The 19508-nt window shown below is 36.2% G+C and overlaps 1 protein-coding gene across 1 annotated transcript in view; it reads left to right on the forward strand.

Annotated features, from left to right (window-relative positions):
* Positions 1–2371: 2371 nt before the first annotated feature.
* LOC127620123 (zinc finger protein 704) overlaps positions 2372–19508 on the forward strand; it is a 67132-nt gene continuing 49995 nt past the window's right edge. Inside the window, exons 1-2 of the mRNA XM_052093227.1 lie at positions 2372–2886; positions 7164–7393. Of these exons, the coding sequence (XP_051949187.1) occupies positions 2641–2886; positions 7164–7393 (476 nt within the window). The 5' untranslated portion in view covers positions 2372–2640. The remainder of the gene's footprint in view (positions 2887–7163; positions 7394–19508) is intronic.

A 19508-nucleotide genomic window follows, 5' to 3' on the forward strand; every position in this document is an offset into this window, starting at 1 on the left:
ACCAGCTTTCCACTCCTCTTCAAGAAGATATCTGGCTAATTTAAAAGGATCCTTGACATATTTCATTCTCTCATGCTCCTCCTTGTTTGCTGTCGAATTCTCTCTGTGCTTCTCAAAACTGAAAACCTAGCTCTTATGCCATCCCACAGTACCTTCAAGCCCTCCTTCTCATGCTTATCTACTCGTCCCAATGCCTTACGAACCTAGTGTATCAGTATAATAATCTTTGCTTTGCTTATCTCCCTCATTCTCTGCGTGCCTGCTGCGTCTGTGCGACAGAGAGAGGGAGAGAGAGAATGTGCACTCTCAGGCATGTGACTGCGAGAAAAAATTTACTTTTTAATTAAGACATTTATCATATGTGAAACAAGTAACTCTGAACAAACACTTCAGTGATGTAAATCAAATCAAACCAAATCACTTTATTGTCACACTATTGTGTACACAAGTGCAACAGTAGGTGAAAGTCTTGTGTGCAGTTCAGAATAACATAGCAGTACCAATTACAATAAACAACATATTTACACAACACAATTTACATAACAAATGTACACAACACAATATACAATGTACAGTAAACAATACACACAATATAGAATACACATACTATAAAAATAAAAAATACGGGTAAGGGTATATAAAATATATATACAGTAGTTGAATTGGGGAGAATATATTTGACAGTCCAGTGTGTGATACAAGATGATAATTAATAAAGTGCTGTGCTGATTGTTGATCGTGAGAGATCAAGTGTTCAAAAGTCTGATTGCTTGAAAGTTTGGAATGAACCACCACATCCTCACACGGTTCTACACCAGCACTGTAGAGAGCATCCTGACTGGCTGCATCACCGCCTTGTACGGCAATAGCACCGCCCACAACCGCAAAGACCTGCAAAGGGTGGTGCGAACTGCCAGAAACATCATTGGAGTTGAGCTTCCCACCCTCCAGGATATCTATATCAGACGGTGTGTGAAAAAAGCTTGGAGGATCATCAGAGACTCCAATAAATATATTTGAAAATCTCTGTTTGTAACCTTTTTTACATTCAGGTGATATGTTTGCCAATGAAGTTGTTAGAGGTACCATATACATTTGATAATATAGATATATGTAACTCACTCTGGCTTTCAAGAAACAATTCCTGACTTGAGAAAGAAATTATTACATGTGTAAAGGATGTGTTGTAGTGATGTACAGGCAGATTTTAAAATAAAAATCTGTTTAAATGACCTATGTTTATTCACTGAAAAGAGATGATTTTCTATTAAGTCAATAGGCACATTGGAACGCTTGGACAGCCTATGGCAGGAGTCAGTTGCTTCAATGCTCTGGTCTAAATATTGCTTCTCAAGTAAACGTATCTTGTCTTAAGGATTTTTAGACAATTTTAAATTGAAAACAAGACAAAAATTAACTATGATTTTTTGCAGTGAATTTCTGTACTGAATTAAACTTAATAAAAAGTATTTTTTCCTTGTAATTCAGTGAATGTCATTTAGAGGTATTTTTATAAGATTTTGTCCTCATTTTTGTTAGTAAGCACGTTTAATACAAACTTTTATGTAAGGCACAAGCTGCCAAATCGGTTAAGAGTTAAAGATTAATCATTGCAATAATCATCGAATAATCATTCTAATAATCGTTAGATTCATCGATTATCAAAATAATCGTTAGTAGCAGCCCTAATATATATCAATAATCTGACCACAGAGGATCCATGCTGTGTGATTCATTCTCGCGGGGTCACATACTCTCACTTTACTCACACTGACCCGCTTTGCACAGTATAATACCATTAATATAATGATCATTGACCAGAATAGCTAAACAGCATCCCACAGACTTCCCCTCTCCATCTTCGCGTCATTGTGTTTTCATCAGAGGAGCTTGTGTTTGGAGGGAAAATGCAGGAGAACGCGAGCGCGAGCGAGTGGAGGCGTGTGTGCCGTCTGCCAATGAGAGCGCACAATGGCCGCGCGAGCGCACATGTTTACAGGCGACATTGCGCCGGTACAGCCGATGAATCTGGAAGACCCGGATGGAGTAATGCGGAATGGAGTGTTTCTCTCAGGCGACGGAGACGTTACACGTTCATCTGGGGCACAACAAATACATACCAGAACAGCACTCATAACACGAAAGATGCTATTTAATACTGAAGCAGTCATCAGATTTGTATTCGTTTCGTCTTCGGTGGTTTAGAGCATCTGTATTCTGAAAAATACACCGTCTCCGTGTTTGTCGCGCTAATGGCTCGTGCTCCGCTCCGTGTTTTCTCACAAACCGCCAGCTTCAAGGGAAAGGCAATGAAAACAAACAGGTCGACAGAAGAAAGATATCGGTTGCCGGTCGGTTTGCGGACGGAGAGGTTAGAATAGAGTAGAATCGCTCATTTGCATGTAAACATGCACGTTCACGCCAGAGCGGCTTTACATTAACGCGGTCGAGATATGTGAAAATGTTGTCGTATTATTTGCATGTTCGGCCCATAGTGTTGATTAGGATGTGTACAGAGCGCGCGGTCGGTTCGTTTAGGTTTTGTCAACGTAACATTTGTTATTTTTAAAACGACATTATTTTACAGCTGACGAAGTGATATAGACGGTGGGCATTTGGGTATATCATTGTTACAAAACTATGCATACGCGGCGGTTGGTAAAGCGCTCGGTCATTGGAAGCCGCGTGTACGCGCCGGGTTCAACGGGAGACGCAGCAGCGCTGACTGGAGTCATCCAGGCTGTCAAACAGGACAACAGAGATGCTGCAACCGGTCATCGGCGCAACGTGTACTCGGTGCTCTTGCTAGACGGGAGCTTGAAAGAATACTCAGAGGAAGAGATTGCACAGATGACTGCGAAAGGACCGCTGAAGTCGAGCTTGAAGGTGTGTGTGGTTAGCTGGGCTTGTTGTTGTTTTGCAGCTTGGGGCAGTCCATGCATCACTATCGCACGCACAGTTATTGTTTACAGTGCATGGAGATATTGTTTGTTTGATGGCACGGACTGTCCAAACAGTTATCATCTGAATGTGTGAGAGTGGATATTGCGGTAATGATGCTTGTGCAAGCCGCTGTTTATCTGACTTTAGTGGGTGGATACCTGGCAAACAAATAAGCTCTGCAGCATTCACGCGCCAGCAGAGGCATCTATGTGTTTGTGCGCGAGCGTGTACAACAAGCTCCATCTCTCCACTGCTGCACCCGGCGTTTTTAATATTATATTACACAATATTTTTTGAACGGCATTGTTATAACAGTGAGCGTGGTTTTGCATATATATATATATATATATATATATATATATATATATACACACACACTTTTGTTAATCAGCCCTCTTTGTGTGCTTAGGATCAAGTTCAACTTCATATGTAACAGTTGCACACCAGGCTGAGCGAGTTGCCTGCAAAATACAAAGGGTTTTTATAATGACCTAATTGCAGTCATTTTGAAGTTATATAGCCCGAGGTGCCACATCGTAACAAAGAGTGTCAAAATGAAAAAAAAAAAAAAAAAAGGCTACATTTCATTTTATCACATAACTAGATCTGCGAGGCATTGGTTAATAACATCTCTTTAGATTTTGCATGGAGAGTAATTTTAAATAATTTAGAATAAATAATTAAATACACATAATAACTGAAATGTGCAAGAATGGCATGCAGTATTAGTTGATTTGGATGCTTGTTTACAGTTTATGCTTGTTTGTTTATTTGGTTGTTTTGATCACAAGATCTGTTGACACCCAGATGGCTGTGTAATGTAGGCTACATTTGCATTAGAAACAATCATCTATTTAACTTGCACACAAAAATCATAACGTTCCACTCCCTAAATGTGCATTGAGTGACGTTTAGGTTTTCAGAACATGCTGATACCTTCTCTGGCTGCAAAGATATAGGATGTGAAACTAGGGTGGAGGCAAATGGTCCCGGAGCAGCTGCATCATAACGGCAACAAAACGGTGCTTTAGAGGGCCATGCTCGCAGAATCTGGGGATTTGGCAAGATGCCTGGAATCCCAAAGGAGTGCCATTCAGCTTGGGGGAATGCCACTTGTTGACTTGTTTTGTAGGGAGGGGCTTCACGTTAAGTGCCATTACAGTGTGGCTTTTTCCAGACAAAGGCGGGCTGGGTTGTTTTTCATCCCCATGTTGTTTCCACTGCTTAATATAAAAATTTAATTAACACACTCAAGCTGTCTAACTGACCTGACTCTTTATTCACCAATGCTTTAAACTTCATTCATGTAACTCGATTTAGGATTTGGGCATGATAGACGAAGCCCGTTACGCAAGATGTGTTTATTGTGTGTTTACAATATAAGATAATAAGTATAATATCTCAAATCTTGATGTACCATCTCTCAGATGAACATGCATAGCACATGCGTTTGTTTTCCTTCGTGAATATTAAAATATAAATAATTTGTAGATAATTAAATTTGAGTGCTCATCTGTGTGCATCCTGCTCTCAAATCTAATTAAATCTGTTATCAGATCAGTTGGGATCTGTTTAAATGGATTAAAACTCTCAAAGTCTTTAGGAAAAACAAAATCTCATTTGAATAGTTGATTGACAAGTGAATCATGACCCATATTTGATCCGTTTAGAAACTGCACTTCACATGAGCACGAAAGCTGTGGCTGTTAAAAACAACTGCCTAAAGCAAGGGAATGTGTTTGTATCATGAGAGAGAAAGAACTTAATAGTGTGTGAAATTTAAATTTGTGCTTGTCAACTGTGCATGTTTGATTTGTCGCTTGAAACCTGGCTCAACATGATACCGCTGTAACAAATCTGTTTTATGTGCCAAAGCCTGGCATTTATGTCTGGCATGAGGTATCATTATTCTTTCACTATGGGAGGTTTAAAGTTGAATTGTGTAATTTGTGCACCACTATTATCATCAAATTGCATTGAAAAAAATATTGTTTTCAAACAGGATTCTAGAACACTTCCCTCATCAACCATTGGGCAGAAAAAAAGATAGCCCGCCCCAAATGCACACCATTGGTTGAGTAAATGGTTCTGTGTCGAGCTGGTCATGATGCTCAAACAAACAGAGCAATGTTTTGATAATGCTACAGAGCCACAGTTTACATCTCAAGATATTAACGTATTTTAACACAGAAAAATTACACACTTCAACTTTTACCTCTTAAAATCTGAAGCATTTTTGGCCTGCCGCAAGCAATTTTTCACATTCAAATTTAAAAGCTTACCCATTTACACATATTGTGGACAAACTGAAATTTTTTATTTTAGAAACCCCCCAAATAATAAAAAAACAGTTATTCATATATAATATTGTATACATTTACAATCTTATTATGAATAGAATTTAAAATAAAAAACATTATTGTTTGTTGTTGTCCTAATTTTGTAAGCATGTAATTTTGGTTCTGTTCAGCCCATCTCCCTCCAAATAGTATTATTTTATTCCACTAGACCCTAGAAAAAAATTTATATTTCCTCTATCCCCTTCCATCACAAAATCTGAAATGTAGGTGGTGGTGCTATATCGCATTTTAGCCCTTTGAGATGTGTTCGTCCATAGACATTCTGTCTAATTTTCAGGTCTTGCTCCACATCCATTGTTTCATCAAATATCTCAGCCTCTGAGTAGAATAGAAGATCAATCTAGGTGTATATGCATAACATTTGATCATTAATGGTCAATAACACATGTTTATTTCTGATCATTTGTTTAGCATGCTTTTTCTGCTGCAGTCCATATTTTGTTCTGGACATCGAATGTATAACTTTGGATTATTCACACAAGCAAGCTCACAGACAAGTAAACAATGGCTGATTTTTTTAGAGAACTTCCTAAGGTAAGAGCCGATTTTTAGCTATTTGGGGCTTACAGCAGCAGTTATCAGTGCATAAAAGAGATGTTTGCACAGTCACGTTCCTAAGAATTAAAGCTTTCATTTGATATATTATTTGTCTATTTAAGTGCTATTTTAAAGACTTTTGATATTCATATGACTATTTCTACCACATAACCACAGGGTGGCACTTATTTGCGACGCAGATATTTTAAGGCTTTATTTTGTTATTTTAAGTAACATAAATGCAGAAGTGATGGTTATCTATGAAAAGTTCAGATTCTAAGCTTTCAAAAGATACGATATAGAGCCCCCTTTTGGTGGTTCCACTGATTTTAAGAGGTTAAGCCCTTAGCAATAGTTATATACAGTATTTAGGCATTTTGGCAAGTAATCTATTTTAACTCCATAATAAGTAAATTAAGATGTTCAAAGCTCAGCAAGATTTCTCTCTTCAGTTAAACTAATTGTGTCATGGTAAGATAATGATTTGAATAGCATGTTGCTTGTTGTAAGTTCATGCACTTAGTTGGTGCATGTGGTGACGTGCGTCGTCTTGGCCTCAGTTCGCCCTCTGTGTAGCATTTGAGTTTGAGTACTGCAGCTTTAGTCACAGTGTAACAGAAAAGTGTATGGCTGCCGACCGTGCAGATGAGATGTGCAGGAGGGAAAGCTGCTCATCTTTGCATTAGTGTGGTCATGGATGGTGAATTTTTGTGCAATGGGGTAAATGGCAGAGCAAGGGTTTAGTTTTCTTTTGTCAGCAATGCAGAGATCTAAAGAAAGCTAATCAGCAAATAGGATTTTTTCATTGTTTTGCTATATATATTGACCAGTGCATTCATTGCTAACAGCTTAATGCTCAATGATTGCAAGCAAATAAGCCTCACAGTAGGGTTTTTTGCCATTAAAAGCCCCCATAGGGTAAATAGAGCTTTATATGTATGGAGGCCATGTGGAGAGGAGAGTCGGTTTATGTGATTAAAGGGATAGTTCACCCCAAAATAAATAGTCTGTCATAATTATTCGCCCTCAGATTGTTCCATTCCAAACACGGATGATTTTCTTTCTTCGATTAAACAAAAAAGGACATGTCGGGCATTATTTTACACTCAGTCACCATTCGCTTTCATTTAATCTTTTTTCCATTCATTAAAAGTGAATGCTGAATGAGGCTGTCATTCTGCCTATGGTCTCCTTTTTGTTTTCACAAAAGAAAGAGGCATGCATTTGGAATAGCAAGAGGTTGTGTAAGGGTCGATAGAATTTTCATTTTAGATTAACGATCCCTTTAAAACTGAAGAAACTCAAATGTTCTTTTCTGTATAGAGCACCTGCAATGGTGGCCACCGGGATGGGCCCACACTAGGCCAGAATGGAGGTGTGCAGAGAGGGGATGCCCCCTTCCTGAGCCCGGAGAGCATGGATGAGCCACGGGTGCTGGAGCACAAGCGAAATGGCCGGGCACTGGAGCCGGAGAAAGACCACACCCGCTCCATTTTGCTGCTGGAACAGAAACGCAAAGTAGTCTCATCCAGCATCGATGTACCACAAGCAAGGTAAGACTACAGGGTGAGTGCCCCCCCAATAGGTGGGGATGAGAACTGAAAGAATGTGCTTTCTTCTTGAATCCACATTGCATGCCCTTAATTAGAGGTCTACTAAAAGGGGATTTTACCGATGCCAATAACAAATTAATCGGCTGATAGTTTTTAAAATTGAGTCACAGAATGTTAAAAGAAGATCTTAGTCTTTGCTTACTATGATGGGCACAGACACAGAGGTTAAAAGAGTCCAAAATAAAAAGATCCCAGATGCAGTTCAAGTCCTAGTAATAAACAGGAAAAAAAATGAAGATTTGGTGCATCATGCTGGACTTATAACTAACTGGTTGACAAGCTTGGAATACACTTACTTATTTTGGGACTCTTATTTTGAAATAACTTATACTTGGCTCTGCTAGAATGCTCTATGTTAAAGTGTTTACTAAATTAAGCTTTTAATAGCCTATTTAACCAGATAAAAGATTTTGTTTATATATATTTCACCAGATAAAAAAATAAGATATAAAATCCAGATTAAAATGTCAGTGATGAACGATTTACGTAGATGCAGCAAATCCCTGTCAGGTAACAGTGTTTTTTTTTTGTTTTTGTTTTTTTACCATGATATGGCCACAGTTATTCTTTGTCATTAGATATGACATTTTACACTATATTTCATGTATTCACCATGTGAAGTGTAGATGGTACTTTTATAGCACTCTTAGAAAGGCATAGACCACCAGCATATCGATGCAGTCTTGTTTGTGTTCTTTTGTGTCTTGTGGTCTTCATGCCTTACAGCATTTGCACTTTGAAGATCTCTCTGACACTTCAACAGAAAGCATCTCACATCTACAAAAACACTGAAGTGGCTATTTTTCTTGTGTTTGTAAAATACAGTCAGTAGCATGTTTGTAACACATGCTTGTTAGCCTGCAACCTAACTTGAGTAGCGTTTTACTTTTCTAAACATCTCAGAAATCAATTCCCTTGCTTTGTGTGAAGTACAATATGAAGCAGCTAATATCTGATAACTCTATTACTACACTCAGGCCTGAAATCGACTCAATATTTATTTGTTGATGAATTATTGATCTCCATGCTCAATTTACATTCTGTTCATCCATTCAGGAAAAGAGTCTTATTGAGCACTTAATTGTTTTAATGGCTCAGGAAGATGTTTATGATTTCTGCCCACATCAATTGGCCATGTAGTTGATTTGCTATAGTTTAACTATTGATATCTCTGGGTGTTATGTTGATATATTGTTTATCACCTTAGTGGTGCTCTGGTGATGAAACTCATTATTTTTAATGCTTATAGAAAACAGTGACTAATCCCCCATGTTCAACAAATGGTGTAGTTTGTCTTGCTACCTCTGCATCCAGACTGTATGTGTTGCGGTCCAATACAAACCATTTTCTGAACAGACAGCAAGGCCGAGCAATTTATCCTGGCTGAAATCAAATGGATTTTTGGATTTGTGTGTCAGTTGATTCAGTCTCGCAGTGCATTTGGTGTTGTGTCCATGTTTACTCCTATATTTTCCTTTCTGTTTCTTTTGGGCAGCATGTGTTTAAACTCTGTGGTCTATTAGACACCATTGTGGTCTGGACAAAGAACAGCATAATGTTTAAATATCCCAAAATAATTACAGTGGCTTTCTGTTGGCAGATGTGTTCAGTTTAGACAAACATAGACAGAGATCTGGATACTGTGTTTTTTCTTTTGCATATCTATTTAGTAAAGTACAACTACATGATAGCTGAGCAGTCTCCCATGCCCAGGACTCTACAATTACTTTTATAAATGTTAGAACTGGTACTAGTGGCTGAAAAAATGAATTGACACAAATTAAAATGTATCACGACACAGAGGAAATTAGTGCTGTCAGCAGGCTGAGAAACTAAATTCAAATTTTTCATTGAAATATTTCAATATTCAAAATTTAAATACATTATTCCAGGTAGGGGTAAAAATGTTCGAGACATCTGATTTTTGAATTGACGTTGTCTCCTACGTACACAAGAGGGCACAACAAATCAATCTTTACCACTCAGCACCGTTATAGCTATTGTTTATTGCAAAGAACATAAAGTCAAATGATTTAGCCAGTTTATATTCTCAAATCGAATGTAAAACAAGGAACGTTTCAAAAGAAACGTTGCTTATGCAGCAAGAGGCAGTCAACACACAACCGCCAAAGACCTCATGCCGTTCACTCCGAACATGTCCGTCTTTATGTAAGAATGAGCTAGACGGATTTTTTCAGCATCTCATGAAGAAACGATGCATTTTTTCAGACACTGTCAATTTAAGGAAATTCAGCATTTAAAAAGCGTCTTGAGACACCCGTGTTCTGTTCTATTTGTTGCACAGTGTCTGTGTTAGTCCAAGAATGTAAGTCATTATCAATTCTTAGCAATTATCCAATATTCAAATACTCATTTTTGCATTCGACGCTGCGTTTTTTTTTAATCATACATTCGACGAATATTGAAATTTCGACAGCCTTGCTTTTGATTATTTTATAATATTTAACTTTTATTATTTACTGTGGTATTGACAAAATAATATTACATTGATAATTTTCGATATCTGTTAATGTATTTCATTGTTACATTTGGTATTTCAGATATCAGTAAACTGAGGAATAATTAAAGATACAATAAATGTCTTTTTTACTGGTTACAATAACATTATAGATATCTAAAATTTACATTGCCACAAATTATCAATATCAAAATTAAGCATTTTTACTAATTGTAATTCAAATGTTAATATCAGTAATGGACATTTGCATTAATAACAATGTAATTATTGATAACAAAATGATTGATTTAATAGTAAGTAATACATAGCTGATATGTGAAATTCTCATTTTAACTAGCAAGAAATTATTTGTAGTTAAATGTGATTATGGTTTGATGAGGAGTGAAAGACAGATCATCGTGAAATTCTACTGGTGAAAATGCAGTTACAAATATCAAGAATTATGTTTTTAACTAGTTGAAATTCCATTTTTGTTCTCAAGAACATGCATTTCTGTGAGTAATGATGTCAGTTTTTGTATCAAGAATTACAATTCTTACTAGTGCAAACATATTTACTGATATAAAAAAATAAGCATTTTTACTTGTAGTAATTTGATTATTATTTCAAGAATTCACGTTTAAACTACGGAAGATGTATTTGTAGATAATAGGCTTGGGATTTATTTTCACGTATAGATATTCAGAAGATTTTCTTGATGAATACTGATATATTGTGTTTTTTTCCCCCAGATATAAATAGAGCTGCTTTTTGCACAATAATCTGACTAATTTCTTTGAAGGTACGAATGCACCCACCACTGGCTTGCCGTCTCCGACAAATTTAACCAAAATCATTATCAAATGACTTGAATGATTTACTGTAGTCATTATTGGATATGATTTATTGTGTATAGCCTACTGTAAGTATCTTTCATATATGTATTTTCAGTTACAAGAGTGTCTTCTTGGTTTTGTCTTTTAGATTTGACGGCTTAAATGAAATGCTACACACACATTTCATAAAAAATGTCACCATTTCTATTTGTTCAGTTTGCACAGTTACACCAGTTTTATACACTCAAGCGCTCAAGATCTGGTCATTTAACAAAGCAGCATGCAGACTTTGAACTCATTGTACATGTTCTTTGTTGCAATGCTTCTAGTAGGGGACATTCACAAATTTTTTTCAAAGTGCCAAAAATGGAAGCTGTTGCACACATAAAAATATGCTGAAGATTGTCTTTTGCATATTATATATTTTTATTTGCAAATGTGAGCAAAACTGTTGCACTGTTCCACCTTGTCCATGCCAAAGCCACATTAGGATTAGCTTCACTTTGTTAATGTGTAAAACGTTCTCAAAATGTACAAAATCTATATATAGAGCTTTGCTCTGAACAATTTTTATAGAGCACCTGAGAAGACCATTAGATCCCATGGGCCGAGAGTGTATTGTGTGAAATCGTTTGTGCACCGAGCACTTAAATTGATGAACACAGAGAGCCCCTTGACAAAGAAAGGATCACATGTAGGTTCAATTCCCTGCATTTATACTCTGTTGTAGCCTCTCTAGTGGATATGGCTATGATTACTCTGAAATTGTGATTCATTGCTCTGAAACATTCACTGGGTCTACCTTGATGAGAAAGTATGTGCTTAGGGCCAAATCTTTACATAGAAGGAACATATCCTACTCTGATTGTGATTAGAGACACCAGTTCACACACTCTTGAAATGCGATTGCATACAACAGTGAACTGGATGCAAAAACACAAACAATATCCCAGGGTTAGTGCTCGTAAGTAGCCACTTGGTTTGTGGTTAATCGGCATACAATGGAGATGTAGGTGTATGTGGGTTACTTTGGTGACCTGCAGGTCTGGAGGGCACACATTTCCCCTCTCTCGTCAGCTGTTTTAATGTGCATTATTGGATGCCATATAGCTTAGTTCATCATATTTGTTTACAGAATTACACCACAAGCATTTTTTGTCTTTTATATTAGTCAACCCAATGTGATTATTGACCCCCTTTTCCCTTTGCTGCTTTGCTGATAGAGACTTTTAGTAAAAGATTTTAAACTGCTGTGTCTCTGAATGTGGAGATAGCCTTTTGAAAGCATTTTTGGTTAATGTTTCTACAGCAGCTAATGTAAAGTAAAATGCTCTACATTAAAAAAAAATATTTAATAGAAGGAAACAGGCAATTGTAACAAGATCAGTCTGACTTGTAGAACTGCAGACTAACAAATAGCCTCTGCTAAACTAATTGCAAGCAGGAAATTAATTATTTTAGTTTATGTGTGAGTAAGTCTAGAAATATTAAGAATACAACACTGGTCACTTTTCAAAAGGGAAGTGCATAAGCTGCAGCAGTTTCGCCACCAAACAGAATTGCAGAAATAATGCCTTTTTAAAAAAAGTTTCAAACACTCTGCCACATCTGACATTATCTAGCCCCAAACTCACACTATTGATTTAGTCAATGTCATGCCCAGTCAGGCCGATCTAGAGGTCTGGCTGGGCATTAAGTCACCTGAAGTACTCTTTTCAACCTGAACGTTTACTTCAAAACAGATGTCTTTGTGACATCTGCGTTAAAAAAAATCTAGACAAATTCAACAGAACACATAACAGATGCCACAGCACAATGATCAAAAATGTCCATCAAGCACGTGTTAACAGAAAAAAATATTGAAAAACAGCGCAGATACGCAAAAACACGTTCAGTGTGAATAGCCCCTAACTTATGTGTTAGTGAGAGGATGTGCATGACACTTGTTACATTTAAATAAAATATATATTATATATTAAATACATTTTACCAATATTAAATTTCTATAATATCAAAATATTTATATTATATTTATAAAAAAATAAAAAAAATTCATTAAAGAGAGATAATTTACCCCAAAATTTTTATTCTCTCATTTACTCACCATCATGCCATCCCAGATGTGTATGACTTTCTTTCTTCTGCTGAACACAAACAAAGATTTTAGAAGAATATTTCAGCTTGTCATTCAACACAATGCATGTGAATGGCTACCAACATTTTGATGGTCCAAAAACACAAAGGCAGCATAAAAGTAATCCATATGATTCCAGTGGTTAAATCCATGACTTCAGAAGCAATATGATGGGTATGGGTAAGAAACAGATCAATATTAAAGTCCTTTTGCACTCTAAATCTCCACTTTCTCATTCACGTTCTTCTTTTGTTTTTGGCAATTCACATTCTTCGTGCATATTGCCACCAACTGGGCAGGGAGGAGAAATAATAAAAAATGACTTAAAGCTGAAGTATGTAATTTCTGTGCAACAAGCACCACCAAACAATATTGCAAAAATGAACTTTGTTCTCAAAACATCTTTCCGAAAATGCCCCCTTCTGCCCTTGTTCAAACTCACGACATCGGTCGAGTCAATGCTATTGTTTGTATAGATGGGTCCCTCAAAACAAACAGAGAAATTTTTATAGCGCCACAGAGACAGTGTTTACAGTTTTCAAGAAAATGTACCTATGAATGGCTTACGTATGTCTGTCACTGCATATTAAGCTGGTATTGGAGAAAGTATTTTGCCATATAGCTTAGTTCATCATATTTGTTTACAGAATTACACCACAAGCATTTTTTGTCTTTTATATTAGTCAACCCAATGTAATTATTGACCCCCTTTTCCCTTTGCTGCTTTGCTGATAGAGACTTTTAGTAAAAGATTTTAAACTGCTGTGTCTCTGAATGTGGAGATAGCCTTTTGAAAGCATTTTTGGTTACTGTTTCTACAGCAGCTAATGTAAAGTAAAATGCTCTACATTAAAAAAAATTATTTAATAGAAGGAAACAGGAAATTGTATTTTCAGCTTTAAATATTTATCATATAGCTTTTGAAGATATGGATTTATCCACTGGAGCCTTTTGGATTACTTTTAGGTTGCCTTTATGTGCTTTTTGGAGCTTCAAATTTTTGGTACCCATTCACTTGCATTGTGATGACCTACAAAGCTGAAGAATTCTCCAAAACATCTTCGTTTGTATTCTGCAGAAAAGAAAGAGAGAATGGGAGAGAATTTTCATTTGAACTTCTGCTTTAATTTCAATAAACCCAACACAAACTCTTAAGTAATACTAATGATCTGAACCTGGCCTGAAACACCACGGTTTGTCAGGTCCCATCAGTCATGGGTCAGGTTGCAGACCTCTAGGCAGATGAAACAAAGTGATTGCAATTCTGCTGGCTATACCTTGCTTCAAGGCCAAAATGATCATGTTTTTCCCACTTGATGGATTCCTCCAACTGACTGCATTTCAGATTTTTGTTTATTCATATTCGAGGCAAAATGTTTGTGATGTGTAATTTCTGCTGCTAACGGCACTAAATAGAATGAATAAACAAGCTTCCCAACCCCTAACAATGAAAATATTAAACACTTGGGTTTGTTGGGACCTGAAATATATCTGTTGTCTACCTGCGAGAGACCATGATAGCAGATACAGTAGTTAGAGAACCTCACTGTAGGATTCACCAAAATAACCTATAACCTATAACAGTTCCCTGAGTTCATCAAAATAAGCCTTTGCGTTACTGTGGTAAATCCAAGGAAATGAATGGAACCAAAATTACTAGGTCCCTATAACCTCTTATATGGGTGGGACCTTGTTATTGCTTTTTCTTTAATGACAAGGTTTTTCCTTCCTCATTTTTCCCTTGTTGATTCAGATTTGGGATGTTCTGTGTCAAAGTAGTGGGTGAATATAGTGGGAGGGGTGCTGCTCTAGTAAAACTGTATGCTTTCTTAGAAGAGGAGGTTTAGCGGCTGCCAATAAAAACAACTTCCCTCAGAGAGCGTTTGGTGATTGGGCTGCAACTTTAGAGAGCACACGATTACCATCTGAATAGCAAAACACTCTGCAAAGGCTGGACACCTTCCAGCCCTCACAGTATATTTCTCTCAAGAGCCTTCTGTTGGTCCTCAGTATCTTATCAGACTGGACACAGTGTGTTTTTGTGTTTTCAGACTTCATGATGACTTCAAGTGCTTAACTGATTGGCTCAACATGCAGCAAGTTACAAAATACAAGCCTGAATGTATGCCATCCTACAAAACTGAAAGAATTCTGTGTTAAACTGGCTTGCGTTTGTGTTACATGAATGAACATATATTAAGTCGCTAGTGGCTAGCACTAAAGATTAGGGCTGTCTGTCAATTTTAAATGCATTTAAATAAATTTTATGTTGTACTAATTTATTCATCAAATGAATCACAAATAATCACATATCAATATTTGCTGAAAAAGGCCCCAAATGAAGAAAATTCAAAGACATCACATTGTTGTGGCAGATGAACAAAGTATTGAGTGTAAATAAGAAAAAGTGTCTTTTGAAGTCAATTTATTGGTTTGTTAAATTTTCATATAGATTGAACATAAGCCAAAGGCAGTTCATGCCAAAGCAATCCATTTTGTAATCAAGTTTGTCAGTCTGTCCAAGGTAGACTTAGATGCATTTTCTAATTGTTGGTCTATGTACATTTTTAAGATGCTGAAGTAAAAATTAGTTCAACTTTGAAAAACTAGTCTTAAGATTCCTGTGTTCTGGTTCATTACATTGGGCTGACCGCAGAAGGTGGTACTTCAAGGTTGAATTGCTTGGATGGTGGGAAAATTCTTTCTTAAAGAAGTAATGTACAGTCAAGGGGAAGGATTAAATATGTTTGCATTTTTTATATAATTTTTTTTATATAAATAATTGTACTAAAATAATATGTTAAATTTAAAGCTCTAATAAAGTTATACTGATACGTGAAGGCTGATTCACCAGTGTGGCTTTTTGCCCAGTGTTTCTTTTAAATACAAAGTTCCATGCAATTGCAACAAGGTTTCAAACATTGTCATTTAAGCCACTTATTATTTTGTGTTTTGTTTATTAAAAAAAGAATAATCGCATGCTCTTCTTCATTTGTAAATTTGCTTGGTAAAATGCATGCAAAAATATGATTAAGAGCACACTATTAAATCAGTGATCTGGAAATTGAGTTCAGAAAGGCCATCCGTGAATAGTTTCTCTTTCATTGCTAAGCAATGATAGCCTTATCCATTAGAAGCTCTAAATCAGTTGGACCACCTGCGATGGTTGGAGATGAAATGTGTTGGAATCTTTATGCAAATTAGTGCTTTAATTAAAATCCTTGAAAATCAGCGAGGGGAGTGGCCAATAATGGGTTATGTCTTTCAAAGAAATAACACAGGCTGTTAAGTTGTCTTGGTGTTTGACGCAGCTCAATGCCAAACATACCAAATAAGAGTTATCTTGCCACTAGGACTGGGCAATATTATAGCAAAAAAAATAAAAATAATATATTTATTTTTCAGCATTTTGGAAATATCAGTATAAATCAAGCAAACAGCCAATGTATTGCAGATTAAATTTAATGCAGGAATACTGTAAAATATAGTTTAAATAATTAAGGCATGTTTTTTTTTTTTTTCATTAACACCAAAACGGGAATATAACAAGGGTTGAAAATAAATAGTCTACATGCTATTTAGCCAAATAAAAAGCGCATTAAAAAGCGCAGTGTTGCTTTATTTCATAATTCCATCCCAATTCATCACAAATATATTGTGGATATTTGATGTATCTCCCATCCCTACTTCTTATTAGGGCTGGGCAATTTGGCAAACAAATCTTGATTTTTATAAAAAATTTTGATGTACTCCAACATAATTCAAATTGTATGTTCTTTATTAGAGTGTAAGGCAACCTGGTTACAGAAATCCAAGTTCTTTTTATTATAGGAAACAAAGATGTGCAAGAAACATACACCATTGGTGTATCTTTTAATATTGGTACAATTGCACCTCAGGGGGACGTTGTCAACAGAGTGTAAATCTAAAATAAATTAAAATCTAATAAACCCAGATGTTCAGAAATAATAGAATAATAAAACTGCTAAATAATTCTTAGCCAGTGTAGGTATTCATTTTATCTGAGCCAAGTATATCTAGAAAGTATCAAGAAATCAATATCTAGAGGTTATCAAGTTTATCCAAAAGGACAATTTGTATGTATATTCATAAACCCTTGCAGATAGAGACATGCCCTCTTGCGGTTCATGCTGAGCAGTGCAGCAATATGAAATAATTTATCATTAAAAGATAGCTTGCCAAATGTTGGCTATAGATGCAGTACACTTGAAACACGTCACAGAACAAAACAATAATTAGTGAACTATCTGAATAATCATGGCAAAAGGAGCGGCGAATGTTTGATTCTCCCATATATAGCTTCCCCAAGAATGAAGTGAAGCACCAATAACTGTTTTTAAAAATGAGTAAAAAGAAAAGAAAGGAGACCGTTCATCAACATGTGCACACCGAGGCCAGTTGTGGTCTTAATCCGTTGTATACCTGCATGATGGACGAAGCTGAGCTAAAGTCACAATGTGCACAATTGTGCTGGGAATATTACCGCTGTCTTTAATATCAGTCTCCCTATTGTTAAAATTTGGAGTGCGCCACACACGTGCAGCTGATCAGATCGTGAGCTGCATTAAGACAAGCGCTATTCATTATTTTTCTTTTCCTTATTCAGGCTTGGTGGATTTACAACATATCTAACTTTAGCATTTGTAATATATTTCTTTGCAAAATCTCGATTTCTCGATTTTAAAAAAAAATCAATATGTCAATATACAAATTCGAATTCATCAGAAAAACCACCCAGCCCTACTTCTTTATCCTCCCTATAGATGCCTGCCGGAAGAGAATAATCTGTTTAAAAGATCAAAGGTAGCTATGATAGTTTAGATACAAGTGTAATACATCGCATTCAGTTGCCGACTACTTACCAGAACATCAATTTTAAATGTGTCAGCAGTCAATTTATATTTATTAACTGTAAATAATGAAGTATTGCCTCATTTTATGATTTTAAACACTTCAACACTGCAGTGATGGGAGTAGAAACAAATGTTCTGGCTGTGTAACTCTGACAGTCACGTAACTGTAATTCATTGTGTAAATCAGTCAGTGGTGTAGGGGGCACTTCAAATGTAATTTGAAGTGCCCCCTACACCACAATTGCATGCTGCTAGTTTGAAGCTATAGTAAGAGTGCCTGTGGCATTCTCTCTGCTGTATGATATAGAAAACATATGGTGACCTCTGTCACACCAATAATCATATGCAATGCTTTGTGTTTGAAACGTTGATGAAGGCTTTGAAATGGGTTGTCTGCAACCCAGATGAATGTGAAAGCATTAATTGATTGCATTGACAAATGCACTAAATGTAACATGCGATTTAGATTAGATCTCAACTGATTTTACTTCAGGACCCAGATATCACATTGACATCAAGTTTTATAAAATTGTATTTTGCAAAAGTAACTCAACTCAATTTTATTTATAGAACACTTTTAAAGACCGCACTGGGTACCAAAGTGCTGTACACGGTGTTACATAAAATAAAATCACATACATGCAGCTTAAGAATACAACAAGCATTAAAAACTGACAAAGACAGGATAAGAAAAAATGGCATGGTACAATTTATAATGCAATTATTAAAAAGCTAGGGAAAATAAATACGTTTTAAGGCCCCCTGGAACGACACTTGAAACGGAGATGATTTCATGGCCAGTGGAAGCTTGTTCCGAAGTCTAGGGGATTCCAATGCAAAATCTCCATCACCTTTAGTTTTTAGGTGAGATTGAGGGACCGACAGACACAGCTGATCACCAGAGCGGAGAGACCTTGAAGGTTGATGCAAACTTATTAAATCAGATATGTACTCTGCTGCTAGACCATGGAGAGCCTTAAATACATATAGCAACACTTTGTACTGGATTCTGTATTGGATCGGGAACCAATGTAGGGAAATCAATACTGGGGTAATATGGTCTCATTTGCTTGTTCCAGTTAAAAGCCTAGCAACTGAATTCTGGACCAGCTGCAGACGAGAGAGAGAGAGAGACCTGACTCACAGCCAGATACAAAGCATTACAATAGTCCAAATGAGAAGAAACAAAGGCATGCACAACCTTCTCCAAATCATCAAAAGAGAGGATGGACTTCAACTTTGCTATAGATCTAAGATGGAAAAAGCTATTTTTAACCACAGCATTTATTTGCCGATCAAACTTGAGCTCAGTGTCAAAATAAAAATGTTTTTCCCTGGAAGCAATGACAAGTTACCATTTAAATTTACCCCACATCCCATTTGACCAAAAAGAATAAACTCTGACTTATCCTCGTTTAATTGGAGAAAGTTGTTTGCCAACCAACACTTCACATCGGGCATGCATTTATACAGAGACTCAAAAGAGGGTTGCTTCCCATGTTTAATAGGAAAGCAACCCTCTTTTGAGTCGAAGTAAAGTAAACACAAAAAGTAAACGCAAATGTCCTTAAAGTCACATTGAAATGTATTAATATTAGTATTGTCAGTCGATAAAAAAATTTTATCGCACAATTCTTTTTTTTAGTTATTAGCGATAATCACAGATTTTGAAAGTGCTGAAATTTAACACTAATATATATATAGATATATATATATATATCTATATATATATATATATATATACTTATTTTCT

This window comes from Xyrauchen texanus, chromosome 26, assembly GCF_025860055.1.
Source record: "Xyrauchen texanus isolate HMW12.3.18 chromosome 26, RBS_HiC_50CHRs, whole genome shotgun sequence".
Classification (NCBI taxonomy): domain Eukaryota; kingdom Metazoa; phylum Chordata; class Actinopteri; order Cypriniformes; family Catostomidae; genus Xyrauchen; species Xyrauchen texanus.